At 46.1% G+C, this 27,315-nt stretch overlaps 1 protein-coding gene across 4 annotated transcripts in view; it reads right to left on the bottom strand.

Annotated features, from left to right (window-relative positions):
• The window catches only part of Cfap61 (cilia and flagella associated protein 61), a 217,993-nt gene that overhangs the window by 68,126 nt on the left and 122,552 nt on the right, over positions 1 to 27,315 (bottom strand). For all 4 annotated transcript variants that reach the window (XM_013512185.1, XM_013512187.1, XM_013512188.1 and 1 more), the window contains 3 exons: positions 13,584 to 13,682; positions 7,745 to 7,913; positions 1,738 to 1,912 (listed from right to left, as the gene is read on the bottom strand). In XM_013512185.1, the coding sequence (XP_013367639.1) occupies positions 1,738 to 1,912; positions 7,745 to 7,913; positions 13,584 to 13,682 (443 nt within the window). The remainder of the gene's footprint in view (positions 1 to 1,737; positions 1,913 to 7,744; positions 7,914 to 13,583; positions 13,683 to 27,315) is intronic.

Genomic DNA, 27,315 nt, shown 5'->3' with positions numbered 1-27,315 from the left:
TATTGCCCCTGGCTGCTTTCTTGCTATGTGGGCAGAGATGAATAGTTGTGACTGATCCTGGATGGCCTGGAACTTGACAGTAAAAGTTTGCTGGCCCCTGGATTAGACTCTTCTGGATTAGAGAATTTTTAAAGATTACATAGGTCAAGGGCAGCTATTAAAGAATGAATGCAATTCTGATGCAGGTTTCAGCATACACAGATGCCAAACTGAAATCATCACCGTGTGATGCAAATATGGAAAGACTTCATGACAGGTTTTAAGTCTGGCTTACTGGTATGTAGCTATCTCCCACCTCGGCCCAAAGGCTCCAGACCCAGCTGGTTCTACAGGTGATTCCTGCCCTACCTGTAAGATACTTCGTATTTCAGACCTTCTGAAAATACAGAAAGCTCCCCCAAAACATTTTATGAGACCAGTGTACCCTTGATTCAAGAACCTGACAGGGAACAAAGAAAAAAACTACAGGCTGATCTTGTTTATGAATTTAGAGGCAAATGGCCTACAAAGTATTAGCAAATGGAACCCAGCAATGTATTGAATGCTACTTCACACCCATTCAAAATTCGTAACCTTTTTTTTTTAAGACAAGGTCTTGCTATGAAGTCTCGGCTGGCCTTGAACTCACTGTGTAGCCCAGGATGGGCTCGAACTTGCCATCCTCCTGTCTCAACCTTCCCTAGTGCTGGAATTACAGGCGTGCACCACCAGGCCAACTTAAAATTTGTAATTTTTAACAGTAAATACACTGACTTGGCAAAAAGTTTGATGAGTCTAAATTATCCAGAAGAAATCAGAAGAAACTATATTTAATCCTAATGTATTTATTGTGTTCATGACGGCATTTAAATAATATTTAAACGAATACGTAAAATAAATTAATATCTTTAAGATCTGCATATTGGTACCTCCCTTCTGCTTCCTTAGTGGTGTGAACTGGAGGCCAGGATTAGAATCCAGCTCCAGCCACAGATGGTTGTGGAACTCAGCCAGGTCTCCACACCCACACTCCTGCAGCCTTGGGTGGGACGAGGGACTGGTGGCACCAAGTCACTTCCAAACCCCAACTCCCAGGTTCTGGTTGAGCCTAGCAGGGCAGCTGGGCCCTGCTCTACCTGGAGAGTCCAACAATGTCAAAGGAATCCCAGCCCTGCAGAGGAGGATGCTTGGGAAGGTGCTGTGGGGAGGCACGGGCATTCTGGGCATCTGTGCTCGCGTTTTACTTTCTCATTCTGATTCAGAAAGTGGTATGCAACTCAAATTTGTGTGTTTGGGGGAAGGACCTGACCCATAGGCAACGGCAAGAAAGAGAACAATGGACTGTGAAGAGAAGAAAAGAGCTCTTCCGCTGCGGCCCTTTCTTTCCCTTCCTCGGGCTTTTCAGCTGCACAAAAGGAGACATATTTTCCATATAATTGCTAAACATGTTTGCTTATTAAATTATTCTTTAATTAGTTAATGATTTTAGCCATGCTTTGCTCTTCGGATATTCATTTTGTGTAATAAAATAATTATAGATAATTAAACTATCTCAAGCCTTTTTCTTTCCCCTAGCAAACATTCTGGGTATCCAAAAATGACAACAAGTTGTAAATTAATCTGGAAAACAAAGCATGACAGATGAATGATTTGGTTGGAATTAATTAGGCACTAATTATATACTGGAACTAGATGAAGAATGAGACTCATTATAAAAATAAAGCGCTATTCTGAAAGACTCACTCCCCACACCCTTACCTTCTGTGACGATGGAGTTGCTCCGGATCCAAGTCAGGGCCTTCACGCAGTCCTCCTCATCGTTGAGCATGAAGAGGTTGCAAGGAATTTGTCCTGAGTACCGTATCTTGCTGCTGTCGGGGACCTCTCGGTTTGTGGGGTGCTGGCTGATATCGGCCCCGGTTGGACATGGGACCTGCAGCAGGTCACAGAGAAACGCTGGATTCAGTGGTGTCAGGGGAAGCTCTCATACAGTTTTGTTAAAAGACAAAGCATATGCATAGCAATGTGCAATGCAGGTGTGTCTTTTTCTGTCCCCAGATTCACTGAATCAGGATTTAATAGAGGAGGGAAAAAGTGGACACAAGGCAGAATGACCACTTCGTTGCCAGACGGACTTGCTCTGCTTCTCTGATGCTGTATGATGCATTATCCCAAAACCTAGTAGGAGAGAACAGCCATGGCTGGGCTCACAGATTCTGTAGGTCAGTAATTCAGACAGCTTTAAGTTTGGGGACAATTTATCTCTGTTTCTCAGGGTCTTAGAAGACAAAGGCTGAGGGTGATTTGATAGATGGTGGAATCATCTGCAGATCAATTACCTCAGCCAGTCCTTTGGAGGACACACTGAGCATTTGAAACTAAGTGAGGTGCCCTTTTCTAACTAGCAGTTGATGCTGGTTGTGGCCCGAGACACCCACACATGTGGCCTCTCCTGGGAGCTGAGGCTTCTTTATCCATGGTGGCTGGGCTGTGGGGACAAGGGTCCCAGCAGAGAGCCGGCTATGACCTCTCTGATCTCATCCTGGAAGCTGGATGGGGCCTCAACCACCATGTTTCCTCACACAGGTGGCCACAGGGGTCTTCCTGGAATGGGGGCAACAAATCACAACACAGAAGCAGCCATGGATCTGGAGTTGCTGTGGCTACATTTAATGAAAACAAACAAGCCACAGAGGCAGTCACCTGGGCTGAAATTCAAGCGTGCAGAGGGGGCAGGCAGGACAATACAAGGGGATAGGGCATTATTTACTTATGGAAATTTAAAGTTTATTATTCACTTTGTCAGGGAAATAGTCTTTCTCTCTCTCAACAGAGTTTTTCCAGATGTGATTCTCTCGCCTCTCTTTTGAGTCAGACATGACTGGGAACAGAAATTTCCTTTTCCTAAAAGGAAAACAGCAGTGACTTCTTAGGTAGGATGGTGGCTTGCACTTGTCCCCCGTGTTGAGGACACCATAATAATCCGGAGGGTCTGTGCCCTGGCCAGTGAGTCCAGAGAGGAGCTTGGGCCCAGGATGGCAGAGAAATGTCAGATCCTTGAGTTTTTATATGGCCATGTTACTTTCTGTTGTTTTGGTTCAAATGAAATCAAACACCATCATGAAAGCCAAGTGACACAGGACAATGGTCAGTGGGTCACTGCTGTGTCATTCAATATGGCCACCAGGCTGGGGAATGAAATGGGAAGTAGATGAGTTGGGCACGAACAGCGAGACAGGAGGCCACTCAAGGCCAGGGTGGAAAAGGCCCGAGGGCTGTGAGGCAGGCAGGGTTCCAGCTTCAGGAAATGTCCCCTTGCACAGTGACCTCAGCTTCAGCTCACTCAGTTCCCCCACCTACTCAGTATGGACAAGAAGCCACCAACCATGGCATGATAGTGAGGTTACATCAGGAAAGACAGTCAGCTCACAGAAAACACTCACTGCCATCAGGGACCTTCATGGTCCCAATGAGAGTAATGAGGACAGCCTAAACCCATCTCCCACCAGGGCTGCCATTCCCTTTTTTGTTTTTTGTTTTTTTCCGGTACCGGGAACTGAACTCACGACTTTGCGCTTGCCAGGCAGGCGCTGTGTCGCTGAGCTAAATCCCCAGCCCCACGCCATCCCCTTTTTGAGCAGACTTTTAGACTGGTAAGAGGTTGTTTCTTAGAGTAAATAAACTTTGGAGGTTGCTGTCAGTCTTTTTCCTGTACCTGTGATGTACAAGTTTAATTTGTTTTCTTCATGGAAACCCTTCAGGTGTCCAAGGATAGGCTGGTAGTCCTGTCCCTCCAAATCTTCACCTCCATGGCTAAAACTTCTGGATGCTCTTCAGGCTGCTCTTTTTCCCCACCACATAGAAACAGAGAAAGCCAGAGTACTGTCCTGCATTTTTTTTTTCTCTGATTTTGTTTGGAATCAATCAACTAGGTGCAAGAGTTTTCTTCTAGTACATCTTAAGTTATTGTTGCAAGATCACACAAATTCAAAGCAGAAGACACAGGCTCCATCTATCAAATGGGAGAAGTATAAGAGAATCTGCATCCAAGTTTCTGTGACCTATCCTTGCACACATCATATCCGGCAGTAATAGGCCTATGATATCTACATTGTCATCATGAAATGTGGCCTTTGTTTTTCTTTCTCCAATTTTATTTTGCTGGGTGTTAATGCAGCTGCTTTTTCTAACAGAGGTGTGAATTTGTCTGATATAGGCTTTTGCTATGTACTTTTAACTATATTTCTCTTCTTAAATTTTTGGTGTCATTTTGATTAGTTATTTCTCTTGAATTTTGATTTTAGTGTAAAAACAGCTTTGCTATAACAGAGTAGTTTGAAACCATGACATTCATGGTTGTGACTTGTATTTTCCTCCTTTATCATTGTCTTAAGTAGGGAATTCCAAAGGTTCAATTTCAGCCTTGACTCATTTATATTTGGAGGAAAAAGGTTAAAGAATGCTATGAGAGAAATATAAGACATTTACCATCCAAACACCAAGAGAGTAGGGGAGAAAATGGTTAAAAGTGAAAGCACAAGCCAGAACACCTGTCTTCTCACACCTTTGTTCTATGGGAAAGTTCTATATTTTTTCTGTCTCCATTAGTTAGAGTACACATTAAAGTAAAAAGCAAAAAAAGAACACCACACACACAATTTTCAGAGGACTTGCACATCAAAGGATGGTTTTCTTGTATCTTCACATAGGAGACACTTATGTAGATATATAATTGTTGAATCATCATTTTCTTCAAAATTATATGTAGTGGGTTTTAATTTCTTCTACCATTTAATGTTAGAGAGGAGGTTTGTTTGTTTTGTTTTGTTTTAATTCCTGCCTTGTTTTTGTTCTTTTAGCAAGCAGCATTTGGTAATGTTCTTTCTTTTTGTAGTTGTTAATTTTTTCCTCATCATTCTCATAAGACAATCAGAAGTGTCTTAGCCTCTGACCTTTGCCAGAATGCAACTAGTTGAGAAAAGAATTTTTTGTTGTAAATTTTGCTTGGAATCAGTCTTCTCGTGTGTCTTAAGTTATGGTTGCAAACCTGCCCAAACTCAAGAGAAAACCTAGACTCCACTTCTCAGATGGGAGAAGTATCAAAAACATGCATCCAAGTTTCAAAGAGCCGCCTTGACCTCATTCTATTACTTGTCCTTCCCACATCCTCATGTGAGGCCTCCTCCTACGAAGTGCTTTCAAATGACAGAGGCAAGGCCTCTCTTCTGGTCCCGGAGATACACTGGTGTGGACAGCTCTCTTTCCCAGCCTGTCCACAGCAGGCTCTGGCCCAGGCTGCACCCTTCCAGTTACCACACTTTGATTTCCCTGGTCTCAGTATCAGGAACCTCTAGGAGAGCATGGTGTATCGCTGACCCTCATCAAGCTGATCATAAGTTAGTCCCCAACTCTTTCCCTGGCTTGGCTGGAGGTAGCTGCCCCACTTGCTGGCTTCCGGGGCCATCACCCTTTGTGTGCCACAATCTCCTCCTGTCGATGCCAAACTCATTTGATTCTGAGTTGACTGATTTTTGCTCTTTTATGAGGTTACCCAAGTCTGGGCATGAGGCAATCATTTCTTCAAAATGGTCCACGAGTGTTGTGGCTCTGTGATCTCATTTGGAAGCTATCTTGAGTGGTTTGTAAAGCTGGTATGTGCTCACTAATAAGGAAGAAGGAAGGGAGGAAGGAAGGGAGGGAGGGAGGGAAGGACAGAAGGATTGGTATGGCAGTTAGAAGGTTCTGAAACAAGCTAGCTAAATCATCTTCTCAAAGGAAGACACTGGCAGGTGAAGGACAACACTTCTGTAAGCTCGTCACGCAGGGGAACCACTGCCACACAGAAGAAAGCCTTCAAGCCAACCCCTCTCAGGAAAGAGGGCTTGGAAATGAGCAAGGCTGGGAAGGAGGTCAGCCCTCCTCACTCTGGGCCCTGCAACACAATTTCAAGTGTTACCTTATGTACAAATTTTCTGATTAAAAAATTAACTGATGGGTATGGGGATATCAAAAATATAGCAGAATATTTCAGGGTAGGGTATGCCATTCAAAAGAGAGATAAGATTGTAATTACACTTTATAACAGATTGTCTTCTTGCTTTGGGTTTCAGCTTTACTTTCTTTGTTTCACAAAATTGTTGCAAAACCATGAGAGAGTTAAGGGAAGGAACGGGCACAGAGATGAGAAGTGGATGGTCTCTGGTGAATCCGGCTGCCCTTTCTGTATCCCTCTATGTACCTTCGATTTTTCTGTCCTTCTGGAAAAATTAAGTTGGAGCTCCCTTTACCATTTCTTCATTTTGTTTTTCCCGCTGCAAAAAGGGCAAGAGCTTAATGTGCCACAAACGAAAGCTGCAGGGCAGCTGGACACACACAGGCAGATGCTGGAGTCTCCGGACAGCTGGCTGGGTCCTCTGAGTGGTTTCCAAAGTACGCAGCCCAGGCAGGAGCCGGAAGCGGCGGGCGGGTGAGCAGAGACAGGCCAAAGGGTGCACGGCACTTTCTTCTGGGTCAGTGTTTTCAAAAGAAAAGGGCATATACTTAAATATCAAAATGAGGTGTCCCCGACTGATTTTTATCCTCTAACCTGGGAGGAAAAATCCTTTTCTGCTCTTTGAAAATGAGACTTTAAAAAAAGGAAAGAAATGATTAGAGGCTCATCCAAGCCACTCAAATGCAGTCCATTCGCTGGCAGCCTCAGCCACAGCCTCGCCAGGGAGCTTGTTAGAAACCAGTGCCCCAGGCTCCTGCACCCGCTGCTCCCTGGCCAGGATGTGCATCTATAAAGGGTGCTTGGGGGCTTTCGATGTGCTGCCCAGTTGGAGAGGTACTGCTCTTAGACATGGATGAAGGATTCATGGGGAAAGCCAGTCCAAGCTGGTGATTCTTAGCTTTAGGTTAGAATACAGCTGGGGAGCTTAAAAGCACGCAGATGTCCAGCGCCCCATACTTCAAATAGTCTCTGGGGGCGGAGCCTGGGCTAGGTGTGTTCCAAGGCACTCCAGGTGACAACACTGTACAGCCACAGCAGGGGACACTGCTTAAGTGACACTCAGTGACAATGCTGTCTGGCCCCTGGAGCACTGCATCCTCCCGGACTGGAAATATAAAGGAAACTTACACCTCCTGCCAGGAGTCCCCCACCACACAGAGGTGGCCCCACCAAGAACCCTCCTCAGGTTATGCAGACAATCCCCTCTTATTGGGCAGTTATTTTCCTGGATCCCATGAGATGCTCTGCAGAGTGGGACTCTTCAAATCTGCCGCCTGACATCAACGATGGCTTAGCTCAAGAGATTAATCACATGGAAAGAAATCTCAGTCACCAGGATATCAGCTGATCCGACTTCTTAGTTCTATAACTGGGTAACAAAATAAAAGTCAGGCTTGACAGAAGGTGCACATGTTTGAAATAGTTTCGGGTGAGCACCCTGCCACAGCTAATCTCCCCAAACGCAGGCCTGGCTGTCTGGATTCTGCCATAGTGAGCCATAAGTGTTAGACTTTGGGACAACAGCTTCAAAAATGACATTTCTGTGATTTTTATCCAGGAGCAGAATGTTTTTCTTGGAATGGATTTCTGGGAGGGTTTGAGGACACAAATCTGGCCGTGGATGCGGGCATCAAAGAGCAATTTTATGAATACAGAGTGGCAGCTGTCTGGGCAGAGAGGATGGTCTTACCCAAAGTACGCGCGCCCAGAGAGCACACTGCCCATGGCCATCTCCGCACACACCCTGGCGCCCCCCCCTGGGTGCAGCCTCACCTGGTACTGCTGCCCAGTGCACAAGATGAGGTGGTCATACGGCACGGCTTTGTCCTTGGACACCACGACGTGCTTGGCTGCCCGGTCTATGCCCGTCATTCTGCCCACCACCACATTAACCCAGGAACACAGTGACATCAGTGCATAATCTTTATCATTAAAACAGTGGCTGCGAAGAGAGAAGCTCTGTAAGTGACATTTGAGCAGCTGACAGCGGGCATTAATTAGACATCTGGTGCGCCGGTCCGAGTCCCCTAGTGGGCTGGGGCTGTGCACTCGCTGTGAGTTTACCGGGACTGATACTGGGAGGGTGTTCGTTAGGAAACACTTAGTCACAAATTGACATCTTTCCATTAAAGCTAAATTGTTCCACTGGCTTAGGCCAGTGCACACGGTGTGTGTGTGTGTGTGTGTGTGTGTGTGTGTGTGTGTGTGTGTGTAACCCTTCACACTTCCACAGTGGTTGTAAATTCACTCTAGCCTCTTGAATTGTCCTGCTGATGACAAGCTCAGAGGGAATTAGGAAAAGGAAAATGACCTTGCAGAGGACTCCTACAGGCTGGGGTCACAGCCCTAAAATATTGAGGACCTTTCCTACTTGCTAGTACTGCCCAGAAATGTTCTGTTCTTAGAATTAAAGTATGGCTTTGGACCAGAACAACAGAAAACATTTTATTTAGAGATGATGTCTATTAGGGGACTGTGCTCACAGAAAGCACCATCCCAGGGCATGGACAATTTATGGGGACCTGATATTCGTGCTGTGACTTCAGGGAACTGGTGGCCCTGTGGCTTCCATGGACTCTGAGTACTTGGCTGTAATGTGACAGGAGTGGGTTTCTCATGATTTGGGGTTTGGTGAAAGGCCTCTGTGAGGGCTGTTTGCAGGGTTTTCTGAAAGGTTTGACCTTGTGTCGATGACCTTCGAAGGACCCTGGCTGCAGTCCGAGAACCTAATGTGATGGGACCTGGTGGGTTTCATTTTCCTCTGGCTGTACAATTGTTCACTGGATTTGTGTCCCAACCCTGGGACCCCAAATCTCCCAGGTCCTTCACTTCTCCATGCAGGACTGGAGAATGCAGGAGATGCTGCTTTATCGAGTGGGATGCATATGGGAAGGGTATTATTCTAAATAATATTAATGATACATAATCCTGTTTACTCTCTCTGCAGGCAAACAAGATTCTAAAGTGGTAATGGCAGGACATTTTCTCTTTTTGATCACACAGGAGTCTGGTCTCACCACACAAAGAGAATTCTAGTAATGGATGTACATTAGACCCTGTTACAGGGCTGTGAAAGAGACAGGAGCTCTGAGCTTTGTATCTTTCTGTGAAACAACACTTAAAAACAAGAAAATTTCTTCTTACTATAAAAAAAAAAAAAGAAAATCAGGGGCTGGCCTGCCATGGGGAAATAATGGGTAGGGAAATGAAATTCTCTTGTAAAAAGCCATTTTGATAGCTTTACAGGAACACAGGAAACTTCACTGATTCCGTACATTCACAGGAGACACACAAAGAGTCGTCCATATTTGCGATACAGTTCCTATTGTAAGCCATCCAATACAAGCAAAAATTAAATACAGTTTGTGCACTGGGATCAGTCTTATGAGGATCTGGCCAAAGACAAAAGCCTCAGGGGAAATTTGTAGAAGGCTAAGACAATGTTACTTTTAATGACAGTAGGATAGTAGGGTTGATAATGTCAGCATGCATCTTTCAGAGTTAAAATTTGCAGGTCGGCTCAGGGGAGCTGGGGCTTGGGAACACTGAGTTTTAGGAACCTTTACCCAGACACTACAGGAAGTGTGAGCATGGCCTGATGTACATTGAATGACACTTCTTGATTTAAAATGTCACTGTGTGAGTGATTGCTATCCATTCTGGATAGGGCTACTCATCCAGACCTTCCCTAATTCCCCCTCATCATATATGTGAAACTATCTTTTAGAGGCTATAAATGATATTTTTCCAAAATTATTTCCTAAGCCAAGTCAGTAAGCATTCAGAGTCTAACATCAGGGCCTATTTCACAGCTTGAGGACAAGAGACATACCTCTACCAGGATTCTTTGGAAAAGGAGGAGCCAAACACAGCCCTTCTACATATCAGTGTGACTTCATTTTTCTCAAGCAAGCTTGATCCGGACTCAAAACTAATGTGAAGGGGGCCAAGGATGTAGCTCAGGGGTGGAGTGCTGCCTCGGAATGGGGTCCAGGGTTCCACCCTCAGGGCTGCAGGGGAAATACGTGAAAAGTTGTCCTCTGCTAAACTCTGGTGCTGACTATTAGAGAAGTACAAATGAAAACAACACTGAGATTCCACCTTACCCAGAAAGAATGGCCATCATCAAGAAAGCCAGTAATAACAAATGCTGGTGAGGCTGTGGGGAAAAAGGAATGCTTCTACATTGTTGGTGGGAATGTAAACTAGTACAACCACTATGAAAATCAGTGTAGAGATTCCTCAAAATTCTAAAAATAAAAAATTCCATTTGACCCAACTATTCCACTTCTAGGTATCTGCCTGAAAGAGTCAAAGACATCGTATCACCATGATCCATGTACATGCATGTTTACAGCAGCACAATTTATAATAACTAAAACTTGGAAGCAGCCTATAGGTCCACTAACAGATGAATAGATAAAGCAAGTGTGTGTTTACACACAATTGGGTACTACTTTACCATAAAGAAGGACAAACTAGGGTCATCTGTAGGAAAATGGACACACCTTGAGACCATAATGCTCAGTAAAATAAATCAGACACAGGAGCTTAAGTATGGGATGGTAGGGGCCTGGGATGTAGCTCAGTGGCATAGCACCTGCCTGGCAAGCCTGAGGCCAAAAAAAAAAAAATTACATGGTTTCTCTTATATGAGAAACCCAAATTATAAATACAGAGCAAAATACAGGATAGATAACGGGAAGTAGGGAAATAGATCTTTCTCAAATGGGAAAAGGATCAAGAGGAGGAGGGAAGGGGAGGGAAGGGAGGAAACAGGAATGAAGGTGTGTTACACACATGCACCAGCTCCACACAAGGAATGTGAATATTGTGTACTGTAAACATGGATGGGTACTAAGGAAAGAAAACCGAGACAACGCTGGAGACAGATAATGAGGAAAGCACAGAAAGAAATGCAGGGTATAGAAGTCTCTGCAAAGGGGCGTAGAGGAGAAGTGGCCGCTTGCTCAAAGCTGTTGGTCCAAGCGCAGGGCTCAGAAGACTTAGTCCGAAGCCCCAGGTGCACAGTTCGAAGCCAGCCAAATGGAGACGGCCACTCACAGAACCGGAACCCTTCTGAACTGGGAAGGCCCTCAGAGGTCTTCGGGAGATTAATTGCGACGCCCTTAGAAGAAGGACCATTACAATTAACTCTCAATTTCTCAGGGCAAAGGGGCCGGTTAATTAGTGGCTTCCTCCTACTTCCTGCATCTCCTCCCTCTCGCAGCTTCCTTCCGGCCGCCATCCTTAGCACTCAGCCAGAGGTGTGCTGAGGGACAAAAATGAACCAAAACACTGATTAAGGACAAGTCTGAAATTAGTCTTTAGAATGAGGAATTTAAATTATTAATCACATTCACGGATGTCATTTGCACTTCTAGTTCTGAGCTCCATGACCAGGGATCATTTCCTTTACTGGAGTGCAGGGCCATGTCCTGGTCACGGGGCAGCCTGTGGTGTCTGAGAATCATGATAACATGTCGTGACCATGCAAGGGCCCTGGCTGGGTCTGATCTCTCTCGGTCTTATACTAGGTCGAGAGGACTTCTGCAGGCTCACTGGAGGTAACTGTCATCCAGCCCCCGCCATTTACTAAGCATCTGCTATGGGCCAAGCCCTGTCCCAAGAGTTGGAGACATAGCAGTGAGCAGGTGGCAAACATCCTTACCCTTGTCCCGTTTACAGTTGAAAGATTCAGAAAATAAAGTACAGAAATCGTTTTAAAGGGCAAATTTATATGTTTAGGTGGATTTCAGGAGCAAGAGAAAACCAGCACAGAGTACGGGAACTAGGGTGTGTCGGAGTGCTGGCTACAGAGGGATGGGCTCTCCTGGCACCCTCCTGGGAAAGGTGGCATAGGAAAGAAAACAGCAGAAGCCAAGGGGGGACCTGCCCCTTGTGTCTAAGGAACGTGAAGATTGTTGATGTGGCTAAGGTGGAGAAAAAAGAGCAAAAATACTAAAAGGTGGTGTCAGAGAAGTAAGTGTGTTGGAGCAAATTTTAGCTTGGAACATTCTAGAACTTCCTGGGACAATAACCGTGTTCTGCAGCTGCGCTACTCTGATAGCCACTGGCCAAAAGTGGCTATCTAAGCATTTGAAATGTGGGTAAGGTGATTAAAGAGCTGAATTTTCATCTCATTTTTTGGGGGTGGGGTACAGGGAACTGAACTCAGGGTCTTGCACTTGCCAGGCAGGCACCTTGCCACTGAGCTACATCTCTGGCACCTCATTTAACTTTAATGAATTTGAATTTAAATAGCCCCATGTGGCTCGTGGCTACTGTATTGGGCGGTGTGCCTCTGGGCAGGAAGGAGTTGGCTTGGTTTGAATCAGGTTCTGCAGCGCTGCTCTGGCGACCTTGTTGAGAACGCAGAGAGGCAGGGACAGGAGCAAGGACATCTGGGGACCCCAGCAGGTAGTGGGTCTGCTTGTGCAGCAGCACACCGCACATGGTCCTGTTCATCTGTCTCTCCCGTGCCACATCCAGACAGATAGAAACTCTCACCAAACTGGGCAGCTAAATTCCCCTCAAGACACCACCAAAACCAGCCTCTGTCTCCTGGGATCGGGTCATTCAGAGAGGGAGAAGGTGAGGGAAGGAGTGCTCATGTGTGGATCCTCTATTCTTGGCCGGAGCTTCTGCTAATTTTAACAAAATCTCCTCCCGCAAGCCTGGCTGGTCTTATTCTTCTCACAGTCAGTCCAAGTCACCAAAGCTCAGAGCAATGAAATCCTGTGCCCCGGAGTCTGGGGCAGGGACAGGAGCTGACTCTGTATCCTCCTGGCTGAAGTCCATGTCCTTATTACCGCACCATCATGTGTGGTGAGACCCAAAACAACCCCAAATCTATGTATAGTCTGATGAAGGGATAGTTTGAAGATAAGCCTGGCTCTGCTGGCAAGGAAGCTAAGGTTTTTTCTCACTGCTGGAAGGCAAAGCAAATCCTTTCCACAGGTTATGAGGGTCCCCTTGTCACAGAGTCTGAAATGAACCCCACTCTCTCCACCCAGTGGGAACAATTTCCTTTTTCTTCATTGAGAAATCTGGGAGATTGTTTCTAGGGACTGGGTGCTAGGATTTCTGTACCCATGTTATCCTACAGGACACTGAAATCAATAGAAGCTGTGTGCTGGTGGCATGGTACTTCTAGCACAGATGTTGTCAAATAGTTTGATTGAAATGGAGAGAGGAAAGCTCCCGGAACTGGTGTGGAAGGGCTCTGCCTCACCAGCCCTGGATACCAAGAGTGGGTGAATCTGAGACCCAAGCCCCAAAGAGATGCCCTCTTGGACACAAATGCAGTCTGCAAGCTCCACTGCCTGCGGTGGCCCTGGGAACCCAAGCACGGGGTGGCCAAGTGCATCAGCTCCATCCCGGTGGCTGGACACAGTGGCTACGGTCCTCCCAGAGACATGGGATGGTGGCCCAAGCCTGCCCCTCTGGGCCAACAGGCTGCATTTGTATTTCCCAAGGAAAGCTCCCACTCTAGAAGAAAAGCCCTTTGCGCCTCCCTTTCCAATCTGAAATCTATTATTTAGAATCAAAAAGACTGCACACAAATTAGGACATTCAGGCCTCAGAATGAAAAAGCAAATAGAATTCGTACTCGCTTGCTAAAAACTTCCTTTGTTCATTGCCCAGAAGTTTCTTTCCTGGGAGTCCGTGCGTTGAAATCAGGGTGAGATTATTAAATTTCAGGTGAGAGCTAAGAAGAAAGAAAAAAGGGAAAAGAACAAAGAGAGGTTAAGCTCAATTCAGTGAAAGTTCATTATAATTCAAATCAACTTTATGTGTCATCTAACTGTTGGATTTTTCTTTGAAGCTAGCAATTCTTTTCACAAAAACTTTCAAATAGAACCGTTTAAATAATAAAAAAAAAAGATGGCGTTGGAGTTGCTATTTGCAGAAAATTCCAAAGGCCACACACAGTATAATGGCAAACACAGTTTAATTTTTTTTTATTTGCTTCTCAAAGTAAAACAAAATAAAACACAACTTGGGAGGAGAGAAGTCAATTTAATACAAATTAATACAAAGTTTGAAGTCAAAGTACTTCTAAGAAATGCAGTCATGACCATCACAGCTGCCCCTCAGCCAGCCAGCTCTGTCCATGTGTCACTTCCCCATTTAGTCCCCAACCCACGGCATGAGGTCAACAATGTGACTGGCCACATCTCACAAAATGTGAGCTCACGATATGATGTTTACATTTTCCTAAGTTTATTATAGCAAAAGGCGCACTGCCATGAATCCCTCAGAGTCGTCCCCTTCACTTTGTCCTCTGCAGCAGTTCTGGAAGTCCTCTTTCCTGAGTGTTTTTGGTTGCACTGCCATGGTTGCCTTCATCTCCTGAATCAATTCAAAGCATTTCCCTTTCACGGTCCTTTTGACTTTGGGGAGGAGCTAGAAGTCACACAGTGCCAGACCCGGGGACTCAGATGGATGAGGACACAGCGTCATGTTTTTAGGCGCCTGCCTCTCTGCTGGATGGCAGCTGCATTCACTGAATTTTTGATCATACCCATCAAAGAGAACTCCCAGAGCTGCTTCAGAAATGGCAAAAGCGATGGGATAAATGTGTTGGAGCGGGGAGTATTTAGGGGGAATCAATGGTAATCTGACTTTTATGGTAATACATTTTTTAAAAAATTTAAACATTCACTGCAACTTTCGATCACTCCTTGTATTAGGTGAAGCTGAGGCAAGATGATCCACGAAGGCCATACAGCTCCACAGTCTAGGCTGCCTGGCTCTCACCTGATCTTTGCCTATTCAGGAGTCACTAAAAATCCGAGGGTTCCAGGACTCCCCATGGATTCCAAAGGCCACAGGTGCTCAAGCCCTGAATAAAGTCGTGCGGTGTGTGTGTCCCCCTCAAACACCTTCCCTCCCACTTTAAATCATCTCTATGTTACCTCTAAAACAGAGGCAAAGTAAAGTCTGTCTCAGCAGTTATCTGTGTTGTTTTGGGATTGATAACATGGAAAAAAGTCTGTATACACTTAGTACTATCATAATTCTCCCTCCAAAGGTTTCCTGTCTGAGGTTGGTTGAATTCATGCTTTGAGAGCTGGCCAGGTCTGCCCCTTCTGGACACAAATGGCCACATATCTCCCAAGACCACTAACCACCCCAGGCCAGCCTCAGTGCCACCACTTTCAGACACACAGTTATCCCCAGTACCAAAGCATGCACGGGGGCAATTCTTCAGGACTTCTCTTAAGAGCAAAACCTGCCTTACACTGGCATGAGGCTCTCCAGAGCCTGAGGTGTATGCTTAACCATTAATCTTCAAGACAGGTTACCTGTATTTCATGTATCAGAAAATCAACGCTGGAAATGGTAAGGTGATTTTTTTTGTTTTTTTTTGGCTTTTTTTTGCATTGGGAAGGGGAATTGGCACTATGGGGATTGGATTGAACCCAGGGCCTTTGCACTAAGCTGTACCCCTAGCCCTTTTAAAAGATTATTTTACTTTGAGACAGGTGCTTGCAAAATTGCCAAGTTGCCCAGGCTGGGCTAGAACTTGTAATCCTCCTGCCTCAGCCTCCCAGAGTACTGGGATTACAGGCCAAAGCCACCACACTGGCTAGAAATGATAATTTGCTCAAGGTCATGAAGCTCATAAACAGCAGGGCGAAATGAAATTCATGCCTTCCAGCTCAGTCCAAGCAGCACCCTTGCCACCCCTCGGGCTTTTTAAAGGGGGGTTTTAAGCCCTACACACTAAGTACAGGCTCTGAGGACTCACCCCATGTCTGCCCCTCGGGGTTTAAAACACTTCTGCTTAGAGTCAGCAACATTTTATGGGTGAGAGGATGTTTTCAGGGGATCCTGGTTGGTGAGGAAGATTTTTTTCCTAAAAATCTCTCCTAAGTTCACACATCGCCTTTCAATCAACCAAATGCCAGTGAAGGAGCCTCCCCAAGCCAGAGGAGAACACCTGCCTTCTCTCCCAGGAGGAGCTGGAAGCTTTCCAATTGTGGAAATGCTATCAATTTACTGACAATCTGTTAAGTAGCGCTAAAAACAGGCGACTTTCGGTGATGGCTAGGGCAGGCAGTGCAATAAACCCAACTACACATGACCTTTAAAAATAGCTAAATATTATGAGAGGTTTTGCTCTAAAAGTCTCTAAGGATGAGTGTCATTTAAGAATGAATATTCTTATTGGATACAAACAAACCAAGCACATCTTATCTGCTAATAAGAAGAACAGAAATTCTGGATATCTTCAAATAGCAGAAAGGTCACAATTAACCCGAGATACATGTGACTCCAGACTCAAGTGCTAGCCAGTGACAGGCTTTGGATTTATTACCGTCTAAACAGGAGCACGAATAATAAAATGTGTTTATCTGCAGGGGCAGTTAAAACTTCTGGTTTGGGGTCCCAAGTGATCAAAATGTAGTTTATATTGCACTAATAGTAGCTCCACACTGGCCCTTTTTACATCTCTGTGTGAACAGAGGGCTTAATGTTTATGCAGCTATAGCTTTTACTACAAAAACAATTCCTTCAGTATGGAATAATTTGAATTATCTAATGACATGGATCAAATGACTCATAAATTGCTAAATTACTACACTGAATTTTCCTGAATTATGCTATTGTACAATGAGAAAATTTCCCTAAAGACAGAGTAGGATTTTTAAAAAAACATCCTCTGTAATGATTTTTTTTTTGGAGGGCGAAGGCATTTGCTGAAGTTTTATATATGAGAGAACCAGCTTCCGGTTCCTTCCTCCAGCCCTTGTCAGTTCTTTTTGTATGCCTGGTCTGCTCCTTTACCTAAGCTCCAGCTTCCTACCATAGCAATTGTCCTCCCGCTATGGCCCTCACTCCCCAGTCAGTGCGTCTCCTGCATCAGAAAGGAAGCACAGACCAGCCTCCCTTTCCCTTCTCCTTCTCCTTCTATTTCCTGATTCCCCTTCCCTGATACATCACTTCCTTCCCCGAGTCCCTAGCCCTGAACCAGCCACTTTCTCCCACAATGTCGTTTAATAAACCAGTCTAGTGCAGACTTGGAGGACTGCAGTGAGGTTCCCCCAGGTCCACAGGAGCTTCGTCCATCACATCCACATCCTGGGAAGAAGGAAGAAGGAATGGGGAGTGTCCAAGGGAGTTTCTGGGGCCACTTACACGGAGCAGAGTTTATTCAAGCAAAGAAAAACAAAACAGAAATGATGATTTGCCAACCAGACAGCACCCGATGCCGAAAGTGAGGCCTAGAAACAGTGAGGTCAATCAGCTGGTCAAGTGGTTACGGCTTAATCAACTGGCTGCAAAGTTTAGTTACTGAACTCAGACTCCCTATTGGTTAGGGTCTGTGTCCAATGCAGGAGGCCAGCCCCTATTTTACAGGACAAAGGTTGCTATACGAAGCCTTCCGGAAGTTCCTGGGACCTGTGCTGTGTCAGCAGAAGGTAGCAACAGCCCAGGGGGAGCAGTGAAGGGAGCTAGGGAATGAGCACCAACCTTCTCAAAGCACCACACTGCTCCAGCTCCGTCGGAGGACACGGGGAGGCAGGTGGAGGTCCTCACTCACCTGCCTCATACAGGAAGGGTGGGGAGGGGACAGGAGATCCAGGCAGCTCCAAGATCCAGACAGCACATGCATGTGCAGGTGGGGGCCCCCCAAAGGCTGGGATTAACTAGGACTAGGAACCACCAGACGCCACTGCTGACCCTGAGCCATGGGAGCAGGGTGGAGGAACAGGAGGCTGGGCTATGGCCAAACCACCTCCTCCCTGGGAGCTGGGTCCCCAGAACTCGCTGTGTGCTGCCTGTGACAACACGGGTTTCCGGGCTTCAGTTCTTTTTCAACCAGCCCTGCCTCCTCTGTCCATCTCTCTGTCACTAAGCTTCCTAGGCAATGTACCCATGGCCCAGGGTGATGTTTTCTGTAACCTATGCTACGGCATTCTTCTGACGTACACATCTAATTCCCAAGAGCTCTAGCTCATCCCAATCTCAGTATTCAGATCGCAGCCCCAGTTCCTTCCCTGTGTCTCCGTGATGTCACAGCCAAGGAGACATTTCTCCAGCTATGAGTTGGAAGCCCATCTAGGGCTCTGGCCCTCCTTCACCTTGTCTAGATCCCTTTCCCTCTCTTGGCACTGCAGATTGAACCCAGGGCCTTTGCACTGAGAGAGGCTCTCACTAAGTTGCTAAATTCCCCAGGCTGGGCTTGAACTTGTGATCCTCCTGCCTCAGCTTCTCCAAGTGCTGGGATTACAGGCGTGTGTCACCAAGCTGCTGCTGTTGCATGCCTCTGCCTAGAGAAAGTGTCTGAGGGTTAGTGTCCCTGCTCCAATCCTTCTCTGCCCCTCTTCCACACAGCTACTGGAAACTTCTTTCTTTAAATGAAATCAATTTCTCATCTTTGCTAACTACCTTGGGTAAGGACCATGGGCTCAAGAATCAAGCTTCCTTGGTTAGACTCCCAGCTCAAGCACTTTCTAGGTTTTGACCTTGGGCAAATTATTTAACCTTGTAGTGGCTCAGTTTGTTCACCTATAAAATGGGAATAGTAGGACCTGATGCTTCATAGGAGATGTGAAGATTAGGTGAAATGGTGTCTGAAATGTTCAGAATATTGCACAGTATATTTTTAGTGGGCGTTAACTTTTTTGTTAGTAAAATATTAAGTTAAAATCACAGTCTCATTATGTAAGGTCCTACCTCCTCTGTAACGCTGACTATTTCCCAGGCCTGCATGTGAAAATACCAACTGCACTTTCACTTTTCTCCAACCTCACATTTTTGCTGTGACAGTTTTCTTTGCATTCTGGCTTAGCAACATCCTCGTAATTTCTGTAATTCATCCCTGCATGTACTGGTTCAAAATCATGACGTTTATAATGTACCATTCTAACAGATTCTAGCTCTTCCAAGGATGAACAACTGCGTAGAGATGCAATGCTCAAGATTTTACATTTGGTTACACATGAATATTCCAAAAGTTTCGGCAGATAGAACAGCTGTCACAGGGTACAGAGTGGCTCTGAGCAAGCTCTACAGGAGCGGCACAAACAGCAGATCACAGACGAAGGCACAAGCCTCGGATCTAACAGCGCTGGCTTCGAGCATAAGAACAATATCTCACACCATTGCGAGCCCTGTGCTCCAAAGTCAAAGGTCACCAGATTGTGGGAAAAAAAAAAAAAAAGTTGCAGTGCAGCACTCCGGCCACTGAGGCATTAAACAAGCACACCTGCAAGCCCAGCAAATGGTTCCAGCGGGATTTCATGTTGCTGTGGAGACGGAGGGAGGAACCGCTCCAAGACACTTGCAAAGCAGGGAGGATTAGAGTATCCAGGGAAATAAGTAAAAGGTATTGCATTTCGTTCCATGTTGCAGGAGGACAGCTACAAAAGTAGGTCTAAACATCCTTATGCTTCAAAGAAAAAGGGTCACATTGCCAATTTATTGTGGACATGAAAAAGAAACATAAAACTTTCCATATTTCTTAACCTTCTGGGCAGTAGAAACCTGTGCATGTGCTAAGCAATTGCTCATTATTTTTTACCCTTGTTGGCCTTCCCCGCCCCCCTTTCTTTCTTTGGCGTAGCAAAGGCAGCCATATCACGTAATTTAATTAACTGCTTTCACTAATACTTCTACTTGAACAAATAGATAATGTAGAGAAAAAGATAATTTCCCCAATTAATTTAAATGTCTCATTTTAATTTACTAAAACCTTTGCTTTCTAAATTGTTCCAAAAACAGTGATGAAAATATCTGCCAAAGACAGCAAATCCTAGCTCAAGGTGGATAGATATTTGAACCGACTGGATGTTTTACTAGTCAAAGAGTAACTCAGATTTAATTTCATCTTAAAAGTGTAAGATAATATCACTCAATTAATGAGACAATCAATGCCATAGGTGGGGATTAAAAGCCAGGAGCTAGATGAACTTTCATTGTTAAAACAAAATACGGGGCAAAACAAATCAGAACAAAATATTTACCAGAAGTATAAATAGATTAAGACAATGTACCAGTTTTTCTCTGAAAAAAATTTTTGAACTTTCTTCAGTTGTACTTTTTCTTCTTAGATCACAAAGGAGACGTTTTGACACATTTTAAGCTAATTAGTTCATCTCTGCTGCCAGTAAAAATAGCAGAGTGGCTGCATCCATGGCCACAAAGCTGTCAGTAATGTCACACTGTGACCTTGACAGGGAGACCACTGAGGTCCAAAGAGCAAGAGCGGGTGGAGGAGGGCAGCTCATCCTAGAGAGGGTGGAGGGTCCCGGGGAGAAGCCTGGGCCAGCTCTCCTTGATCCTACTTTTCTCTTCTCTTAGGTGCCTGGTTCCACCCTAGGATGGGGTAGGGTTGTGAGAGCTCCTTGCCTTCATCAGTCCCTGAAGGAACTAGGGTGGGACCCGGATGAGAGGGGCAAAGAGCAGGACTCTTCATCCCATCCAAGGCCAAGCTGTGTGCTGGGTCACAGGATATGGAACTATAGTGGACCCCAATGCAAGAGGGGCCTTGCTACTCTAAGTAGTTCTCAGGACTGGGCAGGGGCAGGTGTAGTGGCAAAGGCAAGGGTCTAGGGGAGGATATGGGGACTCCAGATGTCAGAGGACAACTTGTGGATCTATACACAAAAGCAACACCTTAATCCCACTGAAAAAGTCTGTCATAGCTGAAATACAGAGTAGACTAAAATGAATTTGAATTTTTCTTTATGATTTAGGGGAAATCATTAATGTTTTAATACATATATGAAGTAAAAACATACATTTATACTCTAGGCATATGCTTATTAAGCATACCCAAAAATATAAATACCAGGATGGCAGCTGTAAAAGACAAGACAGAAAGCCTTCTTTGTACACAAGAAATGGCAAACAATACACAGATCAGTCAGTTATCAAGACTGAAAAACAAAGCATTATGGGAATTCAAATGCGAATGACATCATTTCCGGTGGGACAGGATGAAGAAGGGTTTTATGTTTTAGGCAAATAATGGCTATTAGGAAAGCTTGATTAGCACCATATGGGCAGACTCCTCTGTTTGGCATGTATTTGTCTTGGGCCTCCATTCTCACTGGTAATAATTTAAGCATGGAGATTTCTGAAATGGTTTTTTCGGGGTTTAATGTAATATATAAATACCAGGAATGTGAAATAATGACTTCAGCTATATCATATTAGTGATATCTTAATAATTAGGCCTGATAAGCCCCTGATAGAAGTTATGACATTTGTTGAGAATTAGAAAATGTGGTTTGGAAAACAAAGCCATAAAAAGTTTATTTATGATGAACAATTAGAGGGGGATGAAATAGTTTCCTTCTAGATAAGACCACCAATTTTGAGGAAATGTTACATAAATGCTTCCTACCCAGCTGCATGCAAGAATTACTCAGGCAGTTGGTAAAAAACAGACATTCTTAGAATCCACTCAAGCTCTACTGAATTGTAAGCCCGGGAGCATGGACCCCAAAAATGTGTTGCTACCACAATTCTCACCCCCACCTCCATGGCCAATATGTACAGAATTGCAGAGTGGAACTTTTACATTCTGTTGCTTATAGAAAGATCACTCAACACATGTCCTAATTCCTAGGAAGGCGATTCACATTATTTTCCTTCACGATATGTTCTTCAAATAAAAAGGGAAATCCAAAGTGATTTTTAATGAAGTCCAAATGCCTTACTATGTTGGTAGTGTTGGATTATTTCCTTGAAAGGAATCCTCTTTAAAGGACTCAGTTATAGGTAAGCTTGGTTTCCAGAGTCATGGGCCCAGGAGTTAGCTGCCTGCTTTTGGTCTCACACAGGGCTCACATAACTCCCACTGTCCAGAGAGGAGTTCTCAAATGTCCCCCACAGGCCCACGTGTTCAAGGACTGGTTGCCAGCTAGTGACACTATTGGGAGGTGGTGGAAGCTGTAGGAAGTGAGGAGGGAAAGAGAAAGGGAAGGAGGGAGGGAAGGAGGGAGGGAGGGAAGAAAGGAGGAAGGAAGGAAGGAAGGAAGGAAGGAAGGAAGGAAGGAAGGAAGGAAGGAAGAAAGGAAGGAAGGAAGGAAGGAAGGAAGGACAGGCTGGTCATTAGAAACATGCATTGGTGGCCCATAGGACAATGATGGTTGGCTAGAACCCTTGGAAAGACACAGTGAGGTCCCTAAGGGCACTGTGATCCATGAACCACAAGAGCTGGACACTCCTAGTGGGTGGAAAGCTAGCCAGAAGTACACCACTCCCATTTGCCCTGGAGTCTAGCAGCTTTGTGAAACAGAAACATGCCAGAGTATTGGGCTGTTCGCTTGGCCCAACAGACGTTAAGCAGAGGCAGTGGCTACTTTAACCAAACTTCAAGTGTTATAATTTATATCTAATCCTCCTGTGATAACAGGCAGAGCTTTTGGGAAGTTACTGGATTGTGGGGATGTGATAGCTCACTTGCTGTCAGGAGATGGGGCCTGGTTGGAAGAGATGGGTCACTGGGGTGTGACCTGGAAGGATTTATCTCCCTTCCTGGTTCCTCCTTTGACTCTCTGCTTCCTGTCCACCCTGCTGTGAGCAGCTCTCCTCTACCATGCCCCTCTGCCATGCTGTCCTGCCTTGGAGCCAGCCAACCATGCAAGGACTGAGACTACTGAAGCATAAGCCAAAATAAGCCTCTCTTAAATTGCAGGTGTTGAGTATTATGTCTCAGCAATAAGAAAATGACCAAGTCACCAAAGCAATGTCTCACAAAGCATCAGATGCAGCCACTGTCAGGAAGCACCTCTGGCTCAGCCCTTATCTTTAAAGGAAAGAGCATCTTCCACACTGAGAAGACACCGTCTCCCTAGTCCCTGCCCTCATGACAGTCTGTGCTCAGTTCAGCTGCCACTGGTACCCAGCTGTGCAAATCTAATTATTAGGAGGTATCAGCTAATCAGTAGGGATGTCCGGGCATTTTGATGGACACCAGTGCACAGGGAAGGATTCTGGGTGCTGTCCCTATTGCACAGGGTTGGGGTTCCCGGGTGTTGGGCAGCTCCCCTGGAGAGTGCTGATTCCCCTGCATGTGGGTTCAGCATTGCTGAGATCTGTATGACCTTTAGACCCCCTGAGGGTGTGAGAACACCACCCTGGCCCCTGACACGAGAGTCAGATTCAGTCCTTGTGGGGTAGGGCCTGAGCTCTCCAAACAGGTGCTAGGTAATGCTGGAGGGGCTGCTTTGCCCGTCAGTTTGGAAACTACTGATCTAACCTTTGAAATAAATTGCTGTGTTTGTTCTCAAACACCATCTTTCCTCCAGCAAAGGCTTATGGTGGCAAAGGACAACTGAGGTCTCCTTAGAGCCATAAAATCCCCTCAAAAACCACTTGACATGGCAGAGAAGAGGTCAAACCTGATCTAGCTCTCACTTCTTCATCTATGCCACATGCTTTGGTAAAGGGCTACTGCTAAGACTCTTGACAAAAAAGTCTCGAACAAAATAACAGAACTGAGAGACAGTGAGGACACGGCCGCCCATGCTGTGGCCACCCATGTCACCTGCCGCCTCTGCCATAGTATGTCTGGACCACAGGAGGTGGGTCCCCATTTTGGAAGAAAAACCAGGTGACCATGACTACCAGGGCAGGAATGGGGAACAGTCAGCTTCCTCAGCCCACCCAGGGACAGGACGAGCCTTGGTCACCAGCAACAGTGACGCCGTGACAGATGCGTGTCTTGGGGCCCTGCTAGCTCCTTCACTGCCCACCTCACTGTTCCGCTTTCTGAGTGCTCCTTGGCTTGGCCCCCCCTTGGACTCCTCCTCCTCAATTCTTTGTTTTGCTTGGTCTGAAGGAACACAAACCAAGACAGCTGGCAGAACCATCATTTGAAAATGACCTGACAGCTGGTGGTGAAGACTAGGCGAGTGAGGACTCAACTCATTTCGCCTACTCAGTTTGTACTTCGTGCGATCCCAAGAACTCATTTCCTGCCTCACATCCTGAATGACATGGCATCTCCACGAGCCCACACAGAATGACAACATTGGCCATTCTCCTCCAAAAAAGGCTTATCATGGCCCCAGCTCTCCTTGAGAAAAGTTACCCCAAGAAGAGCAGGAGTGGGTAATTTTAGTAAATGCAGAGACTGTAACATTAATTTCATTTAAATATTGGAATCAGATTAGGATGCCCGTTGTGATTAGCAACCCTGTGCAGAGGTCTGGTTCTCACTGAATGTCAAGTCACACTGTGGGGGGTGGGGAGGCTGAGCCACAGAGCAGCCTGGGCATCGTCCCACTGGGACACCGTGTCAGTACGACAAGACGTGACCTGCCCCATCTCCATCTCCAGCTGCTGCCTGCTCCCCAGACTGCAGAAGGTGGCCAGGCAGGTGCCACCATCCTCATCCCCACCCTGCTTCTCCCTGCTGCAAGCGGGGGCACCAAGAGGGACACGTGCTCTTCAGTTCCTGCAGCAGAGATCTACAGGATGGTACAGTCACAAACGCCATCCTGCTCCTGGGACTTCGGCGCTGAGATCAGCAAGGAAGCGCTATTTAATTAGTCACCTAATTAGTGACAGGCCACACTGAAGGTTTCAGATGTTCCCAGACAAATGTAAAGATAAAAAGCCTAATTAAGCTGCTGGCACCGGGCTGCTGCCGCCAGCACTGGCAGCTCTGCCGGAAATTGTGTGGAGCTGTGAGACCAATCACAGCAGCTCTGATCACCAGGCCACAGTTGCAGCTCTGGAGAAACTGGAGGTCCATGAAGCCTTCTTCCCGGCACGCTCAGCTAGAGGAGGGTGTGTGTCTATGCCGAGAACCTGAGACTTCCTTCTTTGGGGGGATTATTTTTTAAGCAAACTTTGCCAAGCAGTGGACAGCAATGGACAGTACCCCCTGTGAATCTCTCCAGTCACTAGGGAGCCATGGGGATGGCATGGGGCTGCCTTCAGTCACTGCATCCCATGAGTCACCTGCCCATCTTCCTAGTGCCATTTCACACTCTTCAAGAGAGTCTTTGCCTCAGAATAGGATGATAGAGGATCTAGAAATAGTGGACTGGAAGTCAGTGACCTGGGTCCTGGAGGAGACTAACTTGGGACCTGTCCTGCTTGGGCAGGGGCTCAAGCCAGGTGATAATAAAATAGCCATTCTTTTGCATAGTCCTGGAACACAGGCATCCATCTGTCCAGGAGCCTGGCTGGGGCAGGGCCCGTGTCTGCCTGCATTCAGTGAGCTTCCAGGTTGGGCCAACACCCTGGTTCACAGCCCATGCTGTGAGCCAGAAGGAAGGAAAACTAATTCGGCGACCTGGCTCCCTACCCGCCACTTTTTTTTGAAATAATATTCCTATATTTTAAAAACTTGATTTTGGAGTATCTTTGTGGAAAGCCTGCAGGACTCAAACTACTGCAGTGTGTGTGTGTGTGTGTGTGTGTTACTCAGGCCTTCATATCTAGGAACTACTTCCCTAGATACATATATATTTTTCTGTTTGTTTGTTTGTTTTGTTTTTTTGTTTTTTGTTTTTAGACAGGATCTTGCTAAGTCACTGAGTTGTCCAGGTTGGGCTTGAACTTGCAATCTTCCCTGCCCCAGCCTCCCAGAGTGCTGGGATTACAGGTGTGTACCTCTGCACGCAGCTCCAAACTTGTGAGGAATTCATCACGTCTAGACTTACTGCAGGAAGGGCCTTCCTGCTCCTCAGGGAGGCTGCAGACCAACCTTGATGATGACATATGCTCCCTGGGGGTGTGGCTGTCATGCAACAAGAAGGACTTCACGAGAGACTTCTGCTAGGGTTGCTTGAGACCTGGGGTCCAAGGCACAGAGGAAGCAGACAGGGCCACCCACAGGCCATGTGCTCTGGAGCTGGATGGCCCCAGGGGTCCGTTCATAGCTAAGGTTGCTTCTTTCTGTTTTTGCTCCCAGTGGCTGTGGCTTAAAGAATCTTATTAAAAGAAGTGCTGAGAGGAATAATGTAGGCAGTTTGGTCAAAAAGTATGGTGAATGTTTAAAATTTAAAAAATTTATTGGTGTAAAAGACAAATTGTCATTAACCTCCAACAAACCATTCTACCTTGTTTCAAATGCACTTATCCCATTGTCCTTGCCACTTTCTGCAGCAGCTCTGGAGTCCTCTTTCCTGAGTGTCTTCAGTTGTGCTCACTGCCTAAGCCAGGAACTTCTTGTGCCCAAACACCACAACAGCCAAATGGACATAATGCACCAATCATAAGATTGCAGTTTTCCAGCAATTGAAGCCCATTGCCTGAATGTCTTGGGCATGGTGCAAGGCACCCACAGAACCCTGGAAAATGTCTCAAGTCTTCCCCTACTCAGGCACTACTGTCTACACCACAGACAGGTGTCAGAGTTTCCTACTCCACAAGGTGGCACTGCCCTCCCCTGCCCAGCTCCGGGTCCTCAGGGGGGAGTCCATGCCCTGGTGGGTAGGGGATGGCAGAGAAGGCCAGGCCCTGGGCAGCCTAAGCACACACTGGCCCTTCTTTGCCTCTTAAGCTGCTTCTAACAGCACCCTCAAAAGACAGACACATAAGACTGGGAAGGGAAGGCACCAGTGCAGCCTCACCTCACCCTGCAGATCCTGCACCCTGGGCAGATGCAGACAGACCTAGGCTCCGCTACCCAGGAGGAAAGTAGAAGACAGGGATGCTGGTGTGTGTTCCCAGGAAATCACCTGCCAGATCTGTCACCTGGCACTGGGGGCTGGAGAGTCCCTGCCCTGGTGAGAAAAGGATATAGGGCTGACTCACAGGCCTGACAACCAAACACAAGAAGGTCTGTCCCTGCCGACGTCCCTGTGCATGAAGGCAGCTGAGGACTAGAGAGAATGGTGCACTTGAAACATAACACCAACAACAGAATGCTAAGCCCACCCTCTGTATTCCCCATCGGGCATGGAGTTTCCAGCCTGGCATCTCTCAGGCGCTGTTGTTGGGCCTCAGTTCAGCTCTCCCAGAAGCACCTGGCACTTGGGGAAGGATGGAAAGAACGAGGGCACAGGATGTGTGCAAGGACTGCTTTCAGTATCCTTTGAAGAGGAGACCAAATGCACTTTGTAATTTCTTGCATGGAGATAATATAAGAACAAAGTGTGTGTCTGTTATGTTACCAGGTAACAGGATTGCCAGATTTTCTGGAAGAAGAGGTTCTTGCACTGGGCCTGAAATGGATTTTCCAGGAACCACAGTGCAGCTGCTGCGTCTGTGAATGCACCTCAAGGGTACTGGGAGGGAGATTTTTTCTAAATTGTGCTTCCAAAATGTGGATTTAGTCCTCATTGGTAGGCAGTGTTCGGTGAAAACTGTATTTCTTCAGTTTCATTACAGTTCAAATGATGTATAAAATCCAGTTCAAGTGG

The sequence above is a fragment of the Chinchilla lanigera genome, unplaced genomic scaffold (assembly GCF_000276665.1).
Source record: "Chinchilla lanigera isolate Chin_1 unplaced genomic scaffold, ChiLan1.0 scaffold00014, whole genome shotgun sequence".
Classification (NCBI taxonomy): domain Eukaryota; kingdom Metazoa; phylum Chordata; class Mammalia; order Rodentia; family Chinchillidae; genus Chinchilla; species Chinchilla lanigera.
This window is presented reverse-complemented; position numbering and strand designations above follow the sequence as displayed.